At 41.0% G+C, this 17,729-nt stretch overlaps 1 protein-coding gene across 3 annotated transcripts in view; it reads left to right on the forward strand.

Annotated features, from left to right (window-relative positions):
• epb41l5 (erythrocyte membrane protein band 4.1 like 5) overlaps window positions 1-5,699 on the forward strand; it is a 29,871-nt gene extending 24,172 nt beyond the window's left edge. For all 3 annotated transcript variants that reach the window (XM_019269597.2, XM_019269598.2, XM_019269599.2), the window contains exons 20-26: window positions 125-192; window positions 710-832; window positions 1,783-1,864; window positions 2,046-2,126; window positions 2,342-2,404; window positions 2,669-2,808; window positions 3,219-5,699. In XM_019269597.2, the coding sequence (XP_019125142.1) occupies window positions 125-192; window positions 710-832; window positions 1,783-1,864; window positions 2,046-2,126; window positions 2,342-2,404; window positions 2,669-2,808; window positions 3,219-3,288 (627 nt within the window). In that variant the 3' untranslated portion in view covers window positions 3,289-5,699. The remainder of the gene's footprint in view (window positions 1-124; window positions 193-709; window positions 833-1,782; window positions 1,865-2,045; window positions 2,127-2,341; window positions 2,405-2,668; window positions 2,809-3,218) is intronic.
• The last annotated feature ends 12,030 nt before the right edge of the window (window positions 5,700-17,729 follow it).

Consider the following 17,729-nt stretch of genomic DNA (forward strand, 5'->3'; position numbering starts at 1 on the left):
CAGATAACCAACCCCCCCCCCCAAACCAAACATCTATGTTAATGTCAGAGATGGCTGTATTAGTCCTCCCTGCCCCTCTGCTCTGTGTCCATCTATTTATCTCTCTCTTCCTGTTGCTCTGCAGGGAACTTTGGAGGAACACGTCGTAATGGTTGGAGATAAAAACTGTAATTTGCAGGATGTTTCTGCCAGGTATGACCACACATTGTAATAACTAATTTTAAAGGTACAGTCTGTAGACACATAATTATAATAAATGAATTCATTCATTCTTAAATTAAGCTTTTAAATGGAGTCAGTACAGAGTGCACATACTGTACACAGGAGAAAAGCTGTCGTTACTTGTGCTTCATTGTCTTGAAATTGGGCCTTCTCCCTCCTCCTCCATCTTTCTGAGTCATGCCAACTGTCAACACACTGTCTCAGCCAATCGCAGCGCTCTCTGTGCAGGGGCTGACTAACTATTCGAGTATTCATGAGGATTATTAGCATAGTTCACAACATTACATCACCTGCAGCTCGTGCGCCAATGACAAGCCTGTGTTGCTGTCTTGTATCAGAGATAGTGACTCAGGATGATAAATAGAGATCGAGCCAAATTAGATTCATACATGATATTTGTCATAATATATTTAATTAATATTTGTTTGTTATTGTGAGGACGTCATCTTGTGAGTGGAAAGTAAAAGTACATGCTGTCTGTTTCCAGGTTAAAGGTGCGTACCGGGCGATTGGGCAGTAACTCGTCTCTGACCGTTAGCAGTCGCCCTGAAGTCCACGACTCCTGGGACCTGCTCAAGCCAGCCCCTCTGGTCTCATCAGCAGGCACCAGGTCAGTCTGTGTGGACTAAATGCTGTGAATCACCTAACCTACTTCAGCTGTTCAGCAGACCTTCAAAGTAGGACGAAAGAACAGGCTTGGAACATTCAGATCTTAAGAAGAAATTAATGAAGGAGGTGGAAAAAGGTTAAAAGTAAGGCTATAGAGATGGAGCTTTGAGACTTAAACACCAGGGTTCACTCAGATTACACTGTCCACCTGATTTTTCTTTATTGGCATCAACCTTACTGCGACACTTCCTGTATCCTCACTGTATAATTTAGAGTTTAAAGACACTTATATTGGCCTGCGTTGCCCCAAACAGGACATAAAACAAATATAATTCACGTTTCATAATGATCTATTGAAGGTGACAAAGGTGTTGCTTGTTCTTTGTAGTCTTTGCTGACATCTGTTGGCATGTTTGAGCAATGTGTGTGTGTGTGTCTGGGTGTGTTGAGTCACATGACTCGACTTCTGCCTGGATACTGCTGGCGTCCTTGCTCAATAAGTGTTTACAGTAAGATGACACAGACAGAAAAAAACACAGACACGAAGCAGCCTGACCCCCAACCCCCACCCTGACCCCCGGGCTCATACATGCGGAAAATGCTCATACTAACGATGAACGTTTCATTTAAATATTATCAAAATCACAGAAGCTGCAATAAAATGTGTGACATAACGGCATTAAGATGACGAATCAAATCTTGTTCTCCAAATGTGAGAAAACATGTTTGTTCAGTACTAACCCCTCGTGAATCATGTCACAAAATAATCACAGTATGATTAGATTTGTTTTTACCGTATCATCCAGCCATCCATCCATAATAATGGAACTAAAGACTTTTCTTTGTTTTAATACCACTGTAAAAATACCGTTTTGTCTTTTGGACTATTGGTTGTGCAAAAACTAGCTCTGCCTGTCCTTCACTAAGGTTTTCTTTTTCTCTGTTGGTCAGTGCTGAAAGGCTAGCTGAAGATTCAAACCCATCTGTTCCGAAGATGCTTTCTGAGTCTGCCAGCGAAGTCATGGCACCAAAGGTAACATGATTATCAGTTTAATTCCCTATTTTGATGCATTGTTGTTTGTTAAAATAGAAAAAAAACACGTGTAACAAACATGTACTGTACACATTGCTCATGTCATGTTGAAACCAGCGTGAATACGTGGACATTTCTTTGTGTGCACGTTGTGGTAAAGAGCGTTTGTGTAATTCTGCAGGTTAAAGCAGAGGAAGTTGAGCTGCAAAACACCACCCCACTGTCTGACAACCTGATTGATTTCACTGATCCAACTCCGGTTGTAAGTTTCAGTCCACAGCATGTGAAGAACTCCTACAACGATGTGTAATTTAGACAATTTCTGAACCTGATCAAGAACACGAGGAGAGTGTCTGCCTCTGTGATGTGTCAAAGTAAACATGTATCAGTGACCTAGGATCACTCCCAAAGTCACAGACACTTGTAACCATATTATAGTCAATAGATTGCAACTAAATTTTTCTGCTTGTCTTCCAGCTACCACCAGTGCAGCAGCCCAAACCTGTCATCACACCACGCTGGATCATTCCTACAACTGCTGTGAGTCATCTGTCTCTGTGTTTACCTGTCTGACTTCTCTCCTGTTCACCTGTCTACCTTTTTGTGTCCGTTTGTTTTGTTTTTTCTTTCAGGTTCCTATAAAATGTTTGTGAATGACGATGTGCATTTACTTATTTTCATTTGTGTCCATTGTCCTGAAAGTTGTGATACGAGGCTTATGCTCTTGTATAGTTGCTGTCGGCTGATGTAGAGGCCCAGTAGAGACTGACCTGCTTCCTTCTTCCTCGTCCCCTTCTAATGCAGCCTCCTGGCGTCTTAACTAACGGCCTGCTCGACCTTGACCCCCATGCTAAGGTCAACCCTCTTCTCTCTGCAGATGGGGGGGCAGCTCTCACCCCAGCCCTCCCCCACCTCGCTCACATGCGTAACACCACCTCCGCCAGGTAAAATTCTTTTAAGAACCCAGTTTTTAAAGCGAGCTTTGGTAGCTTGCTGACCCCTGCTGACCGGGCAGGAAAATGCCTCCTTTAGCTGAAATCCCAGTGCAGATGAGTTGCTTGGCGTTGCTACTTTGTGAAACTTCAGCAATGTTTCTGTCTGTAAAACACTGCTCACTGCAGGAGTTACTCATCATGTAGGAGTCTTTTATTGTAAACAAACCATGTAATTCGTCACGCGATTTTCATCTCCGTTCTTTGTATGAATGCAGAAATTGAACTCCTTCTCAATTTAAGTATTAAAGCAGCTTATTCCAGGACACACATGCTCGTAACATTTCACTCGACTTGAAAGTGTTTGTCATGTTAATATTTCACTACCTCTGATGCCGTCACTTTGACATCCTGTCCCGCAGCACTGTGGGTCAACAGCCAGCCCAGGAGGATGGAGCCAAACCCAGAGGTCTCCTGACCACTGAGCTCTGATGGAGAAACGAGGAGCAGCCGTCACTACATTAATCTTCCAGACTGCTTTCCCACCTCACCCATCCACACACAAATAAGCTGGACCAGGTGCGCCGAACACTTAAGAGGAAAGCTGAACCAGAAAAGAGGCAGCTTACATAGTTTCTAACTATACTCACACTGACAAACTGTTTTTTTTGTTGTTTTTTTTACAACATGACACAAAGCTTAGTTTATAAAACAGTTAAAACATTTAGCACCAGCATTAACATTTTAGGAACATGGAACTGCTTGTGAATCTGCGTTTCGGTTCACCGTCAGTGACCTGCCATTTATGTAGTCCATCCAGTCAACCAAACCTCGGCCTCTGATAACTAGCACCGTCTCCTCGTAGATGACAAGTGATCCCTTGTGAAGGAAGAAAAATATTCTTCAGTTTGTTTGCTAGAGAGGTGCATCCATCACTGACTTGTGACTTTAAAGGGTAGGTTGTCTCTTCTAGCACCGCTCCTCCTCCCACCTTTATTTTGAGTCGTGCGTTTTTTTTTCACTGGTAACTCACACCACTGGAACACTGCTAGTCTGAGCTTCTCTACACAGATCACACAGCATGTAGAGCAGCTGAAGTACACTGGATGAAAGACTTGAAAAGAATGTGGCTTAAAGTGTTGATTCTGAGAGATAAAAACATCTGGACTCTTAACAGGATGAAACATGAATATGATACTGTACTGTCCTCAGCACACACTACAAAACGTTTTTAAAACTCACACGTGAAACTCTACTGTTAGGCACTGGATCTGAAAACTTCACTGGATTATCTTTGCAACACTGGACATTGGAATACATATATTTTTTTTTTCCAGTGGATGACAACAGAGGTTTTTATTATCTTTTTTTTGTTGTTGTTTTAATTTGCCCGTCGCAGTACTTTTAAATTCACACATTTTGGTACTTTGGATCGAACTGTTACGTTCTGCTTCTCTGTAAACTCATAAAATGTGATATATTTAGTTTTTTACTCAAATCCACTGCTTTCATCACCAGACTTTCTTTTTACATTAATTTTAACGTCTATATTGGGGATATGAAATCAGGTGGCGACTCAATTGCTATTGAGATCTTTGAAGTGAACTGTGATCCCTGGAGCTGAATGCTTCCCTCACTGGATATCTGTGATTTGATGCTGTTATAGACCATGACTGCTGGTATTTACATGGTGTAGCTCCTACACTGCCTTATGGACATGAATGTATTCTAATGGTCTCATCTGAGAAGGCTGCAGATGCAGTATGAAAATATCAGCGGTTCTTCATCATAATGCTGTTTTGTCACACATTGTACGTTACGACTTGTTAAATTTACAATTGACCTTGAAAGAGCCCCGCCCCTTTTAACTCTGAGCTCCAGTAACAGTTGAGTAAGATGAGTAAAATGTCACATATCGAGTTAAAACGCTGGATAACAAATTTTCGGCAATCTTTGGCATGTTAGCAAAAGGATAGCTAGCTAATTAAATATTAAAGGTCCGGTGTGTAGGATTTGGTGGCACATAACAGTGGAGTTGTAGATTGCAACCAAATTAATACCCTGCCACGTTTCACCCTCTTCCAAGCATGTAGGGAGAAACTCTGGCTGCCAAATTTAAAAGCGAAGGTTTGCTCAGAGTTTGGTTTGTCTGTTCTGGGCTACTGTAGAAAAATGGTGGTTCAACATGGCGGACCCCATGGAAGAGGACCCGCTCTTGCTGTACAGCTAAACTTAATGAAAACGTAATAATTATTATTGTTTTCCATTCCTGCCAATAAATAGTCTAAGATTGCTAAAATTAGCTGAGCTGTTATTGGAGAAAAATGGGGCGGGGCTTACATCACTGATCACTGATATAGTTTATAACTGGATGTTATTGTTAATGAAGTATTTCACTTTTTCCCCCCCTCCCACTCCCCTGTGAACATTATAATCACTGAGCCTGGACACACACGAGTTACGTCTGTAAAGTTTTTTTTATTAATCTGTTGATTTCATTTTCTGTCTTGAACAAGGGAAGCTGACTGTGTTACCATGTCTTCTTAGCAGCGACGGTTATTTATGCTACTACTCAGTGTAATTGTTCAAATATGACATGTTGTCCAAAAGTGTTGTAGGGTACAGTTATAATGTATTGTCAGTATAATGGCATCAGCTGGCTGTAGATATGAAGTAGATTTATATATATTTTTTTGAAGATTATGTCGGCAGTATTGTTACTACATTCCGAGAAGATTTCAGCGCTGAGGTATTTTCTAATTACAAAAGTAGGAAATGTATTACTGATCGAACTGACTGGAAAAACACTGAGATTGTGACATCTCAAATGCAATTTTATATAAACTTTTATTTTTTTCTGGAATACCTGATCATGATTCAGTAAAGCTTTGCTACACTAGGAATCTGTTGTTTTTCATTCATTTTTATTTGTGGCCGCTGTTGCTGGAGGTCAGTATTATCAGCTGGCGCTGGTTTATTGCAGACATATTTGTATCAGAAAAAATAATAATGCTTGTTGTAAGGTATTGCGGTCAGTGCAAAGTTTCTCCACTAGAGGGTGCTGCAATATTGTGACAAGCAGTACAAACTAGACAGACATGAAGCAACGTCAGCTGGAATTGGTTGGCTATACATATATTTATGTTTCATGTTAAAGAATATTTAACTTTTATTTTTCCATAAAGCTAAAGAAAACAGCCCTCTGACTACCTTCACATAGTCTTACCAGTGCATAACGTACATAAAGCCTCATCTGTAAGCGGTAGATTGGTCCCAAAGAGCCCATCAGTCTGACTCTTCAGTCAACATGATTTAGTACTGTGGACCAGATGTGATTTTTGTCTTGATAAACCAACAATGAAACTGACCTGCATCACTGAGGTAACAAATCTGATGTCTCATTCCTGTTTAAATCAGTGACAGTATAAAGAATGGACAGAGCCTGAATGACGTCACCCAATCTTTTTTTTTCCAAAGTGCCTTTTTGAAGCTGAAAATTTGAGACGCTGGATGCCACCATGTTGGATGTTCTGCTTCTTCCTCCTCCCAGCTAATCTAAATATCAGCAAAGACTGACATCTTCAGTGGACCGAATGACACCTGGGTACTCTATTAAGCCATCTGTAACGGCACTTGTCTATAATCAAGCAGCGACACTGTTAATTCTTCATAACTTTAAGCCTTCATATCATCTGAATGAGTGAATAAAATTAAAAAAGAATCAGCCCACTCACAGTTGTCAGGGTGAAATTAGCTATAGAGACCAAAACTGTTGCCTGAACCAGGCATGCTTATTTCTGCTATGAAGTTGGACATTTTAATACAGGCACTTACAGAGTTTGACTCACTTCTGCAGCCGGTCTAAGTGGCCACTCAAAGAATTACAGTTTTTAGCACTCATCATATAACTCTGACATATTTTCCATCTAGTCTGTGATTGACAGCTGTCACTAGTTGGCTAATAACATTTGCTAATGTGAACCCTATGACATTACATGCTATGCTGGGACAAGATGGAGCTACACTACAAAAAAAAAAAAAGTATATTATTTAGTTTTAAACCTATAAGGATGTACAGAGTGAGAACCCCTCGATCCCCAGCTTGTAAATCATACTAACTACATCTAGTGTTTCATATTCACTTTAAACTTTCCTATAAAAGCGATTAATGAACAATAGTTTAACAAACACACCGAGCACTAAGAGTTTTAAAGAACATTTTCACTCTTAGCCAAGTAAGCAGATGAACTGTGAATATGGCAGCGCTGTAGTTGTAAAGAAATTAAAAAGTCTCACCCAGCTGAGTTTTAGTGTAGCCGGGGTACCACTGGATGGCAGCACAGTACCATTTGTTACCATTTGGGGTCGCATGCCTGATGTGTCGTCTTTTTTTCCTCCTGTATCATTGACTCCAATATAACAACAAAAAAAAAGCTAAAAAAGTTGTGACATCTTAAAAATTTATGCCGGTGGATAAATGCTCTTTAAAGATGGCACTGTAGGGTACGGGCAGCACAGTGGTGCAGTGGTTACCGTTGCCTGAAGAAGCAAGAAGGTTCGAACCTCAGCTAGGGACTTCTTTCTGTGTCTGTGTGCGTTCTCTCCAGGTACTCTGTACTCCCGCAGTCCAAAGACATGCACTTAATACGTTAATTGGTGACTCTAAATTGCCTGTAGGTGTGAATGTGGATGCCTCTGTGTGCCCTGTGATTAACTGGCAACCAGGGTGTCTCTCGCCTTAAATCAGCTGGGATTGACTCCAGCTCCCTGTGACCCTGAGGATAAACAGTTGGATGAAATTAAGATTGAACAAGCTAGATAAATGCTGCCTTTTTAAAGATGACACTGCTGAGCATTTAAATTGTATTTTATATTTATAATCATGGTGCAACATTAGCCAATATATAATCAGATATCTTCTGACACACTCAAAATGTTCAGGAATTGTTTGCTCATGTATTTAGGTACAGACTGTGCTAAATGAGTCAGATCTCTTTGAAACAGCCTCTGGTTTATCTCCTGGTGAGATAAAGTACCAGCAGCAGCAGCATTATGCTGGTCTTAACCTCTAGAGTGTAGTGTAGCATCAGTGGAGAAGTGGATCTTCTTTTATCAGCAGACGGAATTATCATTTCTTTATCTGATATATTACTAAAAATCTGCACAAACCCCATCACAGGATTTCAGTGAATATTTCCCCCTGGATACACTTTGTCATGTCTATAAATCACAGTCTCGTATCTCCAGGTTCAAGATCAGTGTCTCATTTGTTCAGGAAAGTCTGTTAATCAGATTCGATATGAGCGATGTGTGCAGCAGGTCGGAGCAGTTATTTGTGAGAGCGAACAAATGAGGCGTAATGCTCGCACACTGTTCTCCTCTTCTAAACAGTTTGAGCTACTTTTTTTATAAATGAACTGCCCGTCATCTCTTCAGCTGCCTCATTTTAAAAAATAAATAAAACTCAGTTGGTAGAGCAGCCGCCCCATGTACAAAGGCTCAGTCTTTTGAATCTGACCCGCGGCCCTTTGCTGCATGTCATTCCCCCTATCTCTCTCCACATTTCTGTCACTCTTCAGCTGCATCTATACAATAAAGCTTGAAAAAGGCCAAAAAATATCTTTAAATAAATAAAATAAAACTTGTACAGGTTCATTGTGGATCACAGAGAAAAAATGTTGAGGATCTTCAGACTGGACCGGAATCAAATCAAACACTGCTGTTATTTGTCAATTGTCATAGTGGTTTACATTTCAAAACGCAGTGATTTGAAATTGATTGACTGCGAGTTCTCCCTGCTACAGACCAATACATAGTTGGACCATTATTAAACAGCAGACAGCCCACAGCTCAATAACTCAGCCAGGACTGCTCCCCTCAGCAGATGGGGCTGACTCCCACCCACCCCCACCTTCCAAATGAATAATTGATTACGTACATGGACCTTATGCCAGGTCATGATTGCTTAAGCATGCTCAAAGCTCTTGGTAGATTCCTGGAGATCTGGCGCAGGGCCCGCGTGCCCTGATGTCACCAGTTCAGATCGCACTAAAAGCAAACATAACATGTCCGCTCTCAGATTTCAATATTCTCTGAGGTTGGATATCAGTACTGTTGGGTGAAAACCAAAACTAAAGCCTTGTTTATAGCTTGATGACCAGCTGTTCTGATAGACAGAGGGCTTCATTAGACCAACATTTGAATAACAACCAGATATAACAGAAAAAAAACTCATAATTTAATCACTCATTAACCCATAAAACACTGTCATATGTCATAAGATTGTTTTATTTATACAGTAAATAATAAACGGGAAAAAAAACACCAACCTTATGTGTGAAATCAGTACTAATATCCTTTTACTGTGATATTATAAAAACTGTAAATTATTATTACAACAAAATTCTGGAAACCACAGCTGCCATTTTTTCCCTGTAAAAACATTTTTTTGGTTGGTAAAATAAAAAGTAAAATGTTAGTGGGGCAATAATCAAGTGTTTTTGTTATCTCAACACTGTCAATGTCATTGTAGCAGGGTTTTTTTGTTGGTTACATCACACAAGGTATTTGGTCTCATTAGTTGGGGCCATTTCATTGAGTTTCTTGATATTCAGGAATTAAATTTAAATATAAATTGTGTCACATGTTGTAGAATAATTTGTATCCACACATATATTACAGCTAATATTACTTACTGTTCCAACAGCTCAGTGTCTCGCCCTCAGATTTACTCTTGTCCAGCTGCCTTTGACTTGGTCACTCTCACATTTCTTTTTTGTACCTTTTCCCCGTTAACGTCTTCTTCCGTTTCTTTACCCTTAGCTATGTCCGTAAAACATGATCCAGTTTCACCAAATCAATGAAATTGCTGGCGGTGTGTGCCTCAAAGCGCTGCACACTTCTCCTAGGTGATTGTACCTAGAGGACAAAGTGCAAGAATAGAAGTTACACAGACTATTCGTCTGATTATACATCAGTATAGCAGGAAATTTAATAGTTAATGTTGTTATAGTACAAAGGAGCACTAATGGTAAGTTTGGCATTTAGCTCAACCCTCCTCAGTCTGACACAAAAAGTTAACCCCAAATTCCACGGGGCACAGATGCACCGCATTGCGTGTGGCCATTATCATATTTGCACATTTAGTGGCACATAAACCAAGGACGGTGACCAAATCTGAGCAAGTAAAAAAAGTCGGGCGGGCTAAACGGTTCTGAAAACTCTTCCTGTGACGTCTGAAGTCAGACAGACCAAAACATGGACTGTATAAATGGAGGAGCGTAAGGTGACATTCTGAACACTGTTTATCCATTAAATCTGTGACTGTGTATTACAGAAAAGTGAACATTTCTTAGAAGGCAAATCAAAAGATTGTTACTGAACTTTTAAATCAAATGAATTTTTATCTGTTGAGTCTACAGGTTTTTTGTGCTCCTAATTAAAACAAGTTTTCACATTCTGGGTAAAATCCAGATGCTGATGAAACGTACTCTTCTCCTGCCCTCACATCTGTCTCTATTGCTTTAAGTTTCCTGTTTTCTGCAGAATGAACTGACCTTGACAAAGAGTTTTGTCCAGCAAAAGATGAACAAATGGTGGAGCATCTGGACGGGAAGAGAAAGTGGGCGCTTAAGGTACCGCTTTGTGTGTGTGTGTGTGTGTGTGTGTGTGTGTGTGTGTGTGTGTGGGCTTCTAGGTTTGATCATTCCCCCACAGAGCCTGGTCTCAGGTGTGTTGAGAAGTCCTAAAGATTCAACAGGTATGTGGAAGAGACAATTAAACTCATACACATGGGACTCTCTCTGTCAGTCATAACAATAAAGGCTATTGTGGCATTTGGCTGGCTGTTGGAGGAGATAGCATTCTCTGACAGAACATTTTGAAAAGAAGCTTAAACATCTCAACTATCAAAATGGGTTTATAGCCTCGGCATGTGCATGTGTTAGAGTGTGTGTGTGTGTGTGTCTGGACGGTGTGGGGAGGTATTCATAGTCAAGGCTTTGAGATGGTAAAGACGTGAGTGAGCGATAATTGATCCCTAAAGGGCTGCATTGTGCCAGTCAGTGTGTATTGTATGTAATTGTAAAGTAAAGTAATTGTATATTGTTGCTCCGTCCTCTGAATAAAACTAAGTGAAATCTTCTATTGTTTAATTTGCATTCATGTTTAGAATAAGCACACACTTGATTTATTACCCTCCCTTCCAGCACATTTGAAAAGGTAAATATCTGTGTGAGGTGTAGCTACACAATGTGTGACCACTTTGTCTCAGGGAATAAACTGTTACTTTAAATTATTTCAACTATATCACTTTGTACTGGTCAGTTTCTTTCTGTGCTATTATTTGCAGGTCTCCAACTGACATTGTCAGCACCTTCCAAAATCTTATCTCGTCTACTTGGAAGCAGAGGAAACAAGTTTACATGTTTTGTTTTGTTTTTTACCATCATTTAAAAGCTCAAATAAATCCACTGCATACAACTAATGGCAACTTTCAGCTGCTAAGAGGCAGACATTTGCACACTGGTCTTTCAAATCAAATAAATAAAATTTTATTTGTATAACCCAAATTCACAAAACACATTTTGCCTCTGAGGGGGCAAAATCTGTACAGGGAGTGACACCCTCTGTCCTTAGGCCCTCGGTTCGAGTGAGGAAAAACTTGCCCACAAAAAACTTTTGACAGGGAAAAAAGGTGGAAGAAACCTCAGGAAGAGCCACAGAGGAGGGATCCTCTCCAGTGCGGACAGACAACACAAACATACTGTACAATTAGAATGAATGATAAAATGATTACAGTGGCAGTGGAACCTGTGATAGAGAGAGTGAGAGAGACACAGATGCACAGCAGCAGCAGCAAATCATTAATTAACTATAAACTAACTATAAACTGTAATGGTGATGTGGTAGCAACAATGACAGTAATAATATATGTAGTGGACGCCATGCAGGACTACAGCAGTAGCCACGATCCACGAGAACCTGCTGGACAAGAGAGCACAGAAACTCCAGGGAAGAAGTTTAGTTATTAACATGCATTAACATGCATTAACATGTTTACAGTACAGGTGGTCAGAGAGACACACAGACAGAAAGAGAGAAGGCACAACCCAGAGAGAGAGGGGTTACTTATGCTGCCAGTCCTATGGCAGCATAACTAGGGGCTGTCCTGCGCCAGCCCCAACTATAAGCTCTATCAAAAAGGAAAGTCTTAAGTCTACTCTTAGTGTTGACCGTGTCTGCCTCCCGAACCCAAAATAGTAGTTTGTTCCACAGAAGAGGAGTTTGATAGATGAAAGCTCTGGCTCCCAATCTACTTTTGGAGACTATAGGAACCACAAGGAACCCATCGTCCTGAGAGCGCAGTGTTCTAGAGGGGTAGTAAGGTATTATGGGCTCTTTTATATATGATGGTGCCTGACCATGAAGAGCTTTGTAAGTAAGGAAGATAATTTTAAACTCTATTCTAGATTTAACAGGTAGCCAATACAAGGAAGCCAAAATGGGAGAGATGTGATCTCTGATCTTGGTTCCTGTCAGAACACGTGCAGCAGCATTCTCATCGAATTGCTGCAAAGTCCTAAGAGACTTATTAGAGCAGCCGATAACAAAGAGTTACAATAGTCCAGCCTAGAAGTAACAAACCGTGGATAGTTTGTCTGCATCCGCTGGAGACACGATGCGTCTGATTTAGATTTTTGATTGGAAAATGCAGTCCTGAAATTTGTTTTATGTGGCATTAAAGAACAAATCCTGATCAAAACAACTCCAAGATTTTTTACTGGAGCTGGAGGCCAGGTGATCCCGTCTAAAGTAACTAAGTCCTAGAGTTCGGATTTCTGTGGTGTTTGGGTCCAATTACAAGAACTCAGTTTTGTCTTAATTTACCACAGAAATGGTCCTAGTACAGAATCTTTAGGAAACTCGGTGAAAAACTTATTTTGATGTTCCAGTCTCTGTAAAAGAATCTGATCTGTAAAAGAAGAATTTCCGGCACTAAGATCTAACAGGACAAGTACAGAGATGATCCTTTGTCTGATGCCATTAGGAGGTCATTGTATTTTAACAATGCAGTCTCTGTGCTATGATGCACTCTAAATCCTGACTGAAAATCCTCAATAAACTGTTCTTATGGAGAAAGTCACACAGCTGATTAGCTACAGCTTTCTCAAGTATCTAGAGAGAAAGGGAAGGTTTGATATCAGTCCGTAATTAGCAAAGCTCTGGGTCTAGATGGGCTTTTAAGAAGAGTTTAATTACGCTACCTTAAAGGGACTGTAGTACATATCCTGATAATAAGACAGATGAATCGTATTCAATAAAGAATGACTAACTACAGGTAAAACACCTGGAGCAGCCTGGTTGGGATGGGGTCTAAGAGACAGGAGACGGCTTCGTGCAGAAATGATTAAAGTTATTTGATGAAGGTCGATGGGAGAAAAAGAGTCTAAATACATATCAGGTTTTACAGCTGTTTCCAAACTTGCTGTATCAGAATGCAGATCAGTGCTGTTGAGGGCAAGAGGTGATGGATTCGTCTCTAATAGTTATAATTTTATCATTAAAGAAGCTCATGAAGTCACTGATCTTAGACCTAAAGGAATAGATGGTTCAGTAGAGCTGTGATTCTTTGTTAGCTGGCTACAGTTAAACCTGGGGTTGTTCTTATTTTCCTCTATAATGAAGAGTAACAGGCTGCTCTGGCATACGGAGAGCCTTCCGGTAGATTATCTTGCCAGACTAAGCGAGATTCTTCCAGTTAGTGACACGCCATTTGTGTTCAGATTTACGTGTCTCTTGCTTTAATTGTACGACGCCTGGTATACCATGGTGCTAACCTCCTCTTTAATTATCTTCTTTTTCAGAGGTGCAATAGAGTCTAGAGTTGTTCGTAATGAGCCTGTAGCACTATCAACAAGTTGATCTGTTTCTAAAGGAAGCAGACAAGTCCTTTGCTACATTGAGACATGGCATTGAATTCAATACTGAAGGAATCACTTCCTTAAATCTGGCTACAGCACATCAGATAAACATCTGCTGTAGAAGTTTCTGCCAAAAGTCAGTGATATGAATAATTTGAAACCACTGGGACAAGTCAACAGACCCGTAATGACAGAAATGGCATCCGTGATGCAAACTGGACAAAAAATACTTTTTACTTTTTACAAAAGATAGGCTGTTTTTTTCTAGTGTCACAACCTACTAATGAAATTCACAATCGATCTTGATCTATTGGTCCATTAATTTTGGAAAGATAGTGGAGGGCTAAACCAGAAGCGGTCGTGCTTGGCTAGTCTGGTGCTTTTAGCAAGCACACAAAATCAGAAGATCCAAGAAATTTACCCTGCAGCTTCCATAAGAATCAACAGAGCCCTCCTGTATGCTGCATCCTTATACATCCATGATCTTAACCCTTTGCCACAACGTAACATGAGCATTGTCGACCAATGCTAATGGGGAAGGTGTAAAAGTGCCTTTAAAATCTCCACTAAAGTCTCACTATGTAATTTCTCTAATAAAACTCAGCTGCATACCACAGACAATGTGAACATGGCTGCTAGTGTATTGAAAAAGCACTTCCCTTTGCTTTTCTCGAGGCTGTATGAAATAACCACCTCCAAATGTCAGCCTGGTCTTTTCAAGCCGTCCACCCAGTGACAGAGATTCCCTAACACATCAAACGGTTGCCTACATATGAGATGAGACTGTCTGTCCCTGCAGAGGAGAGAGCCGGTTGTCTGTTATCAGTATATGAGGTTCAATAGCCGCCAGAGGCAGAGCTGACAGGGTTGTGGTGTGTGTGTGTGTGTGTGGTGTGTGTGTGTGTTGTGTGTGTGTGTGTTTTGTGTGGGATGCAGTGAGGGAGCATACGTTCTCCGCCTGTTTGAAAGTGAGGACTTTGTGTGTGTTAAACACAAACAAGAGTCAGAGCAAGTCACTGGGAAAGAAATTGAGTTGTAGGTTTGTGTGTGGTGTGTGTGGTGTGTGTGGGGGTGTGTGTGTTGTGTGTGTGTGTTGTGTGTGGGTGTGTGACGGGCAGACAGCTTGACAAGCTCATCTGTGGCAGTCGCCCTCCTGGTGTGATCAATGATGCCCAAACGGGCGCTGCCAATCATCCCACATACTGACGGGACCACACATCTACCCACCAAGCCAGGCCAAACCACACACACACACACACACAAACAACACACACACAACACACACACATGTATGCACAAACACCTGGAACCAGTCACTGGAGTGTCTATGTGCAAACACTGGAATAGACGCACATATACAGCATCATGTGATGCTGCATGCTCGTTTCCATCTCTCCGGTTGCTGTCACACACACACACACAAACCACACACACACACACCTAGGGGCAGGTGTCACTCACACGGAAAGACAGGGGTGGGAGACCCTCCATCTGCACACACACACAACACAAACACAACAGAAAAACTGTCTCACCCCCTTCTTAATTCCATGAGCTCTTTCCAACCACTGACCAATAAGCTTTCCTCTGACAGCCAGGTTATCCCCTTGTTAAGACTGCTTTCTTGAAGCTGTGTACACAACTTGAATAATTACAGAACCACAGTGACATCTTCAAGTCATAAGGGTGCACCAGCAGGGTGGCAGCAATAACAAAAGATTGAAATTCTAGAGGCACAAATATTTTTACAGGGAATTCTGCAGCAGGGAGAGGACGTAACCGGGAACATCTCCAAGGAAGGCTCTACTCCAGGCTCACTCCAGATGTCCGAGCTCCTAACCCTATCTTTAAGGCTGAGCCTGGCCACCCAAGGAAGCTATTTCGCCCACTTGTATCACATGAAACCAGCTCACAAAGCGCTCGCCATCAACTAAAAGTCAGTCCCAGATTTACTCTTGTCAGACTCTCTTAACTTCCTCAGTCAATGTCGCCTTCTGTTTTTTCCCTGCATTATGTCCACAGAGCCGTTGAGTCCAGTTACACTGCTTACCTGCCCAGCTCCAGTTCTGGCACGACACCGGCTCCGTCCTGTCAGCATTTGCCTGCACCCCGGGCCTGAAAACCTCCTGGTTGTCCAAAACTCCTGTAGTACAAACACTAACATTCTTACTGATCTGAGCTCATAGTCCAGGCAGCCCAGCTAATAAGCTTAACTAACAGTTGCTCAGTCTATAGAGACTTGGCTTGGAGCGGGGGGGTGGGCAGTTCAAGTCCAGTATGGTAGCTGAAGTGGTGCCAGTTCACCTCCTGGGCACTGCTGAGTGCCCTTGAGCCCCCAACCCCAACTGCTTGCAGGGTGCTGCTCTCACTCGACCATTTCTCCCACATTGCATGTCTATGAGCCCTTGAAAGTGTGTTCAGGGTTAAAATGCATGTAATAAACTGGGCGAAAAAATAATTTCCCCCTTGAGAATTCCCTTGGAGGATTAATAAAGTAGAAAAAAATAACAATTAGCTAACAGCAGCATTTGCACCAAAATCAGTGAAATAGTAGAAATATTAATAGTTGTTGGTATGTGACTCAGTGCCATGATTACAAAACTAATCATATTCAGGGCTGCAAGTAATAATTATTTGAATTGTCAGTTGATTATTTTTAGATTTAATTAGTGTATTCTCTTTAGACTATAAAAAATTCAATCTACAATGAAATACAACAAAAAGTTGAAACCAACTCATTTTCGATGAGTTGTGAGATTGATTTTATAAGATTGTACAAGTGTAGTTTAAACTATTTGTAAGCAAAGAAAAGATAGCACAGGAAGACTTGCTGTATATATTACATCAATGAAATTAGATATTTAGGTAGATATTTCAGGTAAAGAAGTAAACATGTTTGATTAATTAACTTCTTGTCCAGTGGACATTTGCTAAACAGAATAATTTTAATAAAGGGGGTCACATGAGTAGTAGGGGTTTCTTTGGACCCAGAAAATGTGGCTTCATATTGATCAGGATTCTGTTTGTAACCTGATCAAAGCCAGAGTCTCTGCAGAGATTAATAAGCCACAACATTCGATTTTGTGTCAACTGTGAACCTAGAGCAACTAACAAGCTTCTGGATCACTGATATGCTGCGGATCCAAGGATAACATTCATATACTGTTAACAAAAGGGGAAAAAAAATCCAAACTGAAGAATAAAATGAAACGTGACCAGATAAAGCCTGAAACAATTAAGAGAAATCAGAACCTGGCCCAAACCTGCCTGGCCCAATCACATTGGGCTGAGAATCAAAGGAATACAGAAGCATGAAACAGATAGAAACAGACAACGGCCCTGACCAATTTTTCCAAACAAACTTTTCCAAAATGCTTGTTGTCCATCCACACATCATCCGTTTTTCACAATCGCTGAGCTCTGTAGGAAATGTAAAAAGTTGTGTGAAGCTTTGAACTCTTGAGCTCTTCGTCTTGACTTCTTTATTACATTTACTAGTAGAGGCAATGTTTAGAAAGTTAAGGGGCAAGGGATAACTTCCCCCAATTTTCAAAAGAGGAAAACTTCACAGTCAAGGATTAAACAGTCATAACAACAACACATGGACAAGACATAACAGCTAGTTAATATTACTTACTAGTCCAACAGCAAGAAGCCCAGCTCGGCGTCTGTCTTTTAGCCTCTTATTTCATGAAGCCCTTACCAACGGCTAAAAGGCAGCCTCTTACTCAGTCATTTGCCCTGTTTTCTCTTAGCTTCCTGTCAACATTCCCTTCGGTCCACCTCTCGTTTCGGCATGACACCGACTCCACTCTTGTCATCATTTGCCCGTACCTGATCTCACAGTCCGGGCTGCCCAGCTATCATTAGCTAACAGCAGCTATAGTTTACAGCAGTTCACTTGAGAGTTGATGTGCAGCAGCCGGAGGACATCAGACAGGAAACCAGAAAACATTTTCTCCACAAAATATGATCCAGATTGTAGCATGTGAAGGTGCCGTAAAGCATAAC

The sequence above is a fragment of the Larimichthys crocea genome, chromosome XVIII (assembly GCF_000972845.2).
Source record: "Larimichthys crocea isolate SSNF chromosome XVIII, L_crocea_2.0, whole genome shotgun sequence".
Classification (NCBI taxonomy): Eukaryota; Metazoa; Chordata; class Actinopteri; family Sciaenidae; genus Larimichthys; species Larimichthys crocea.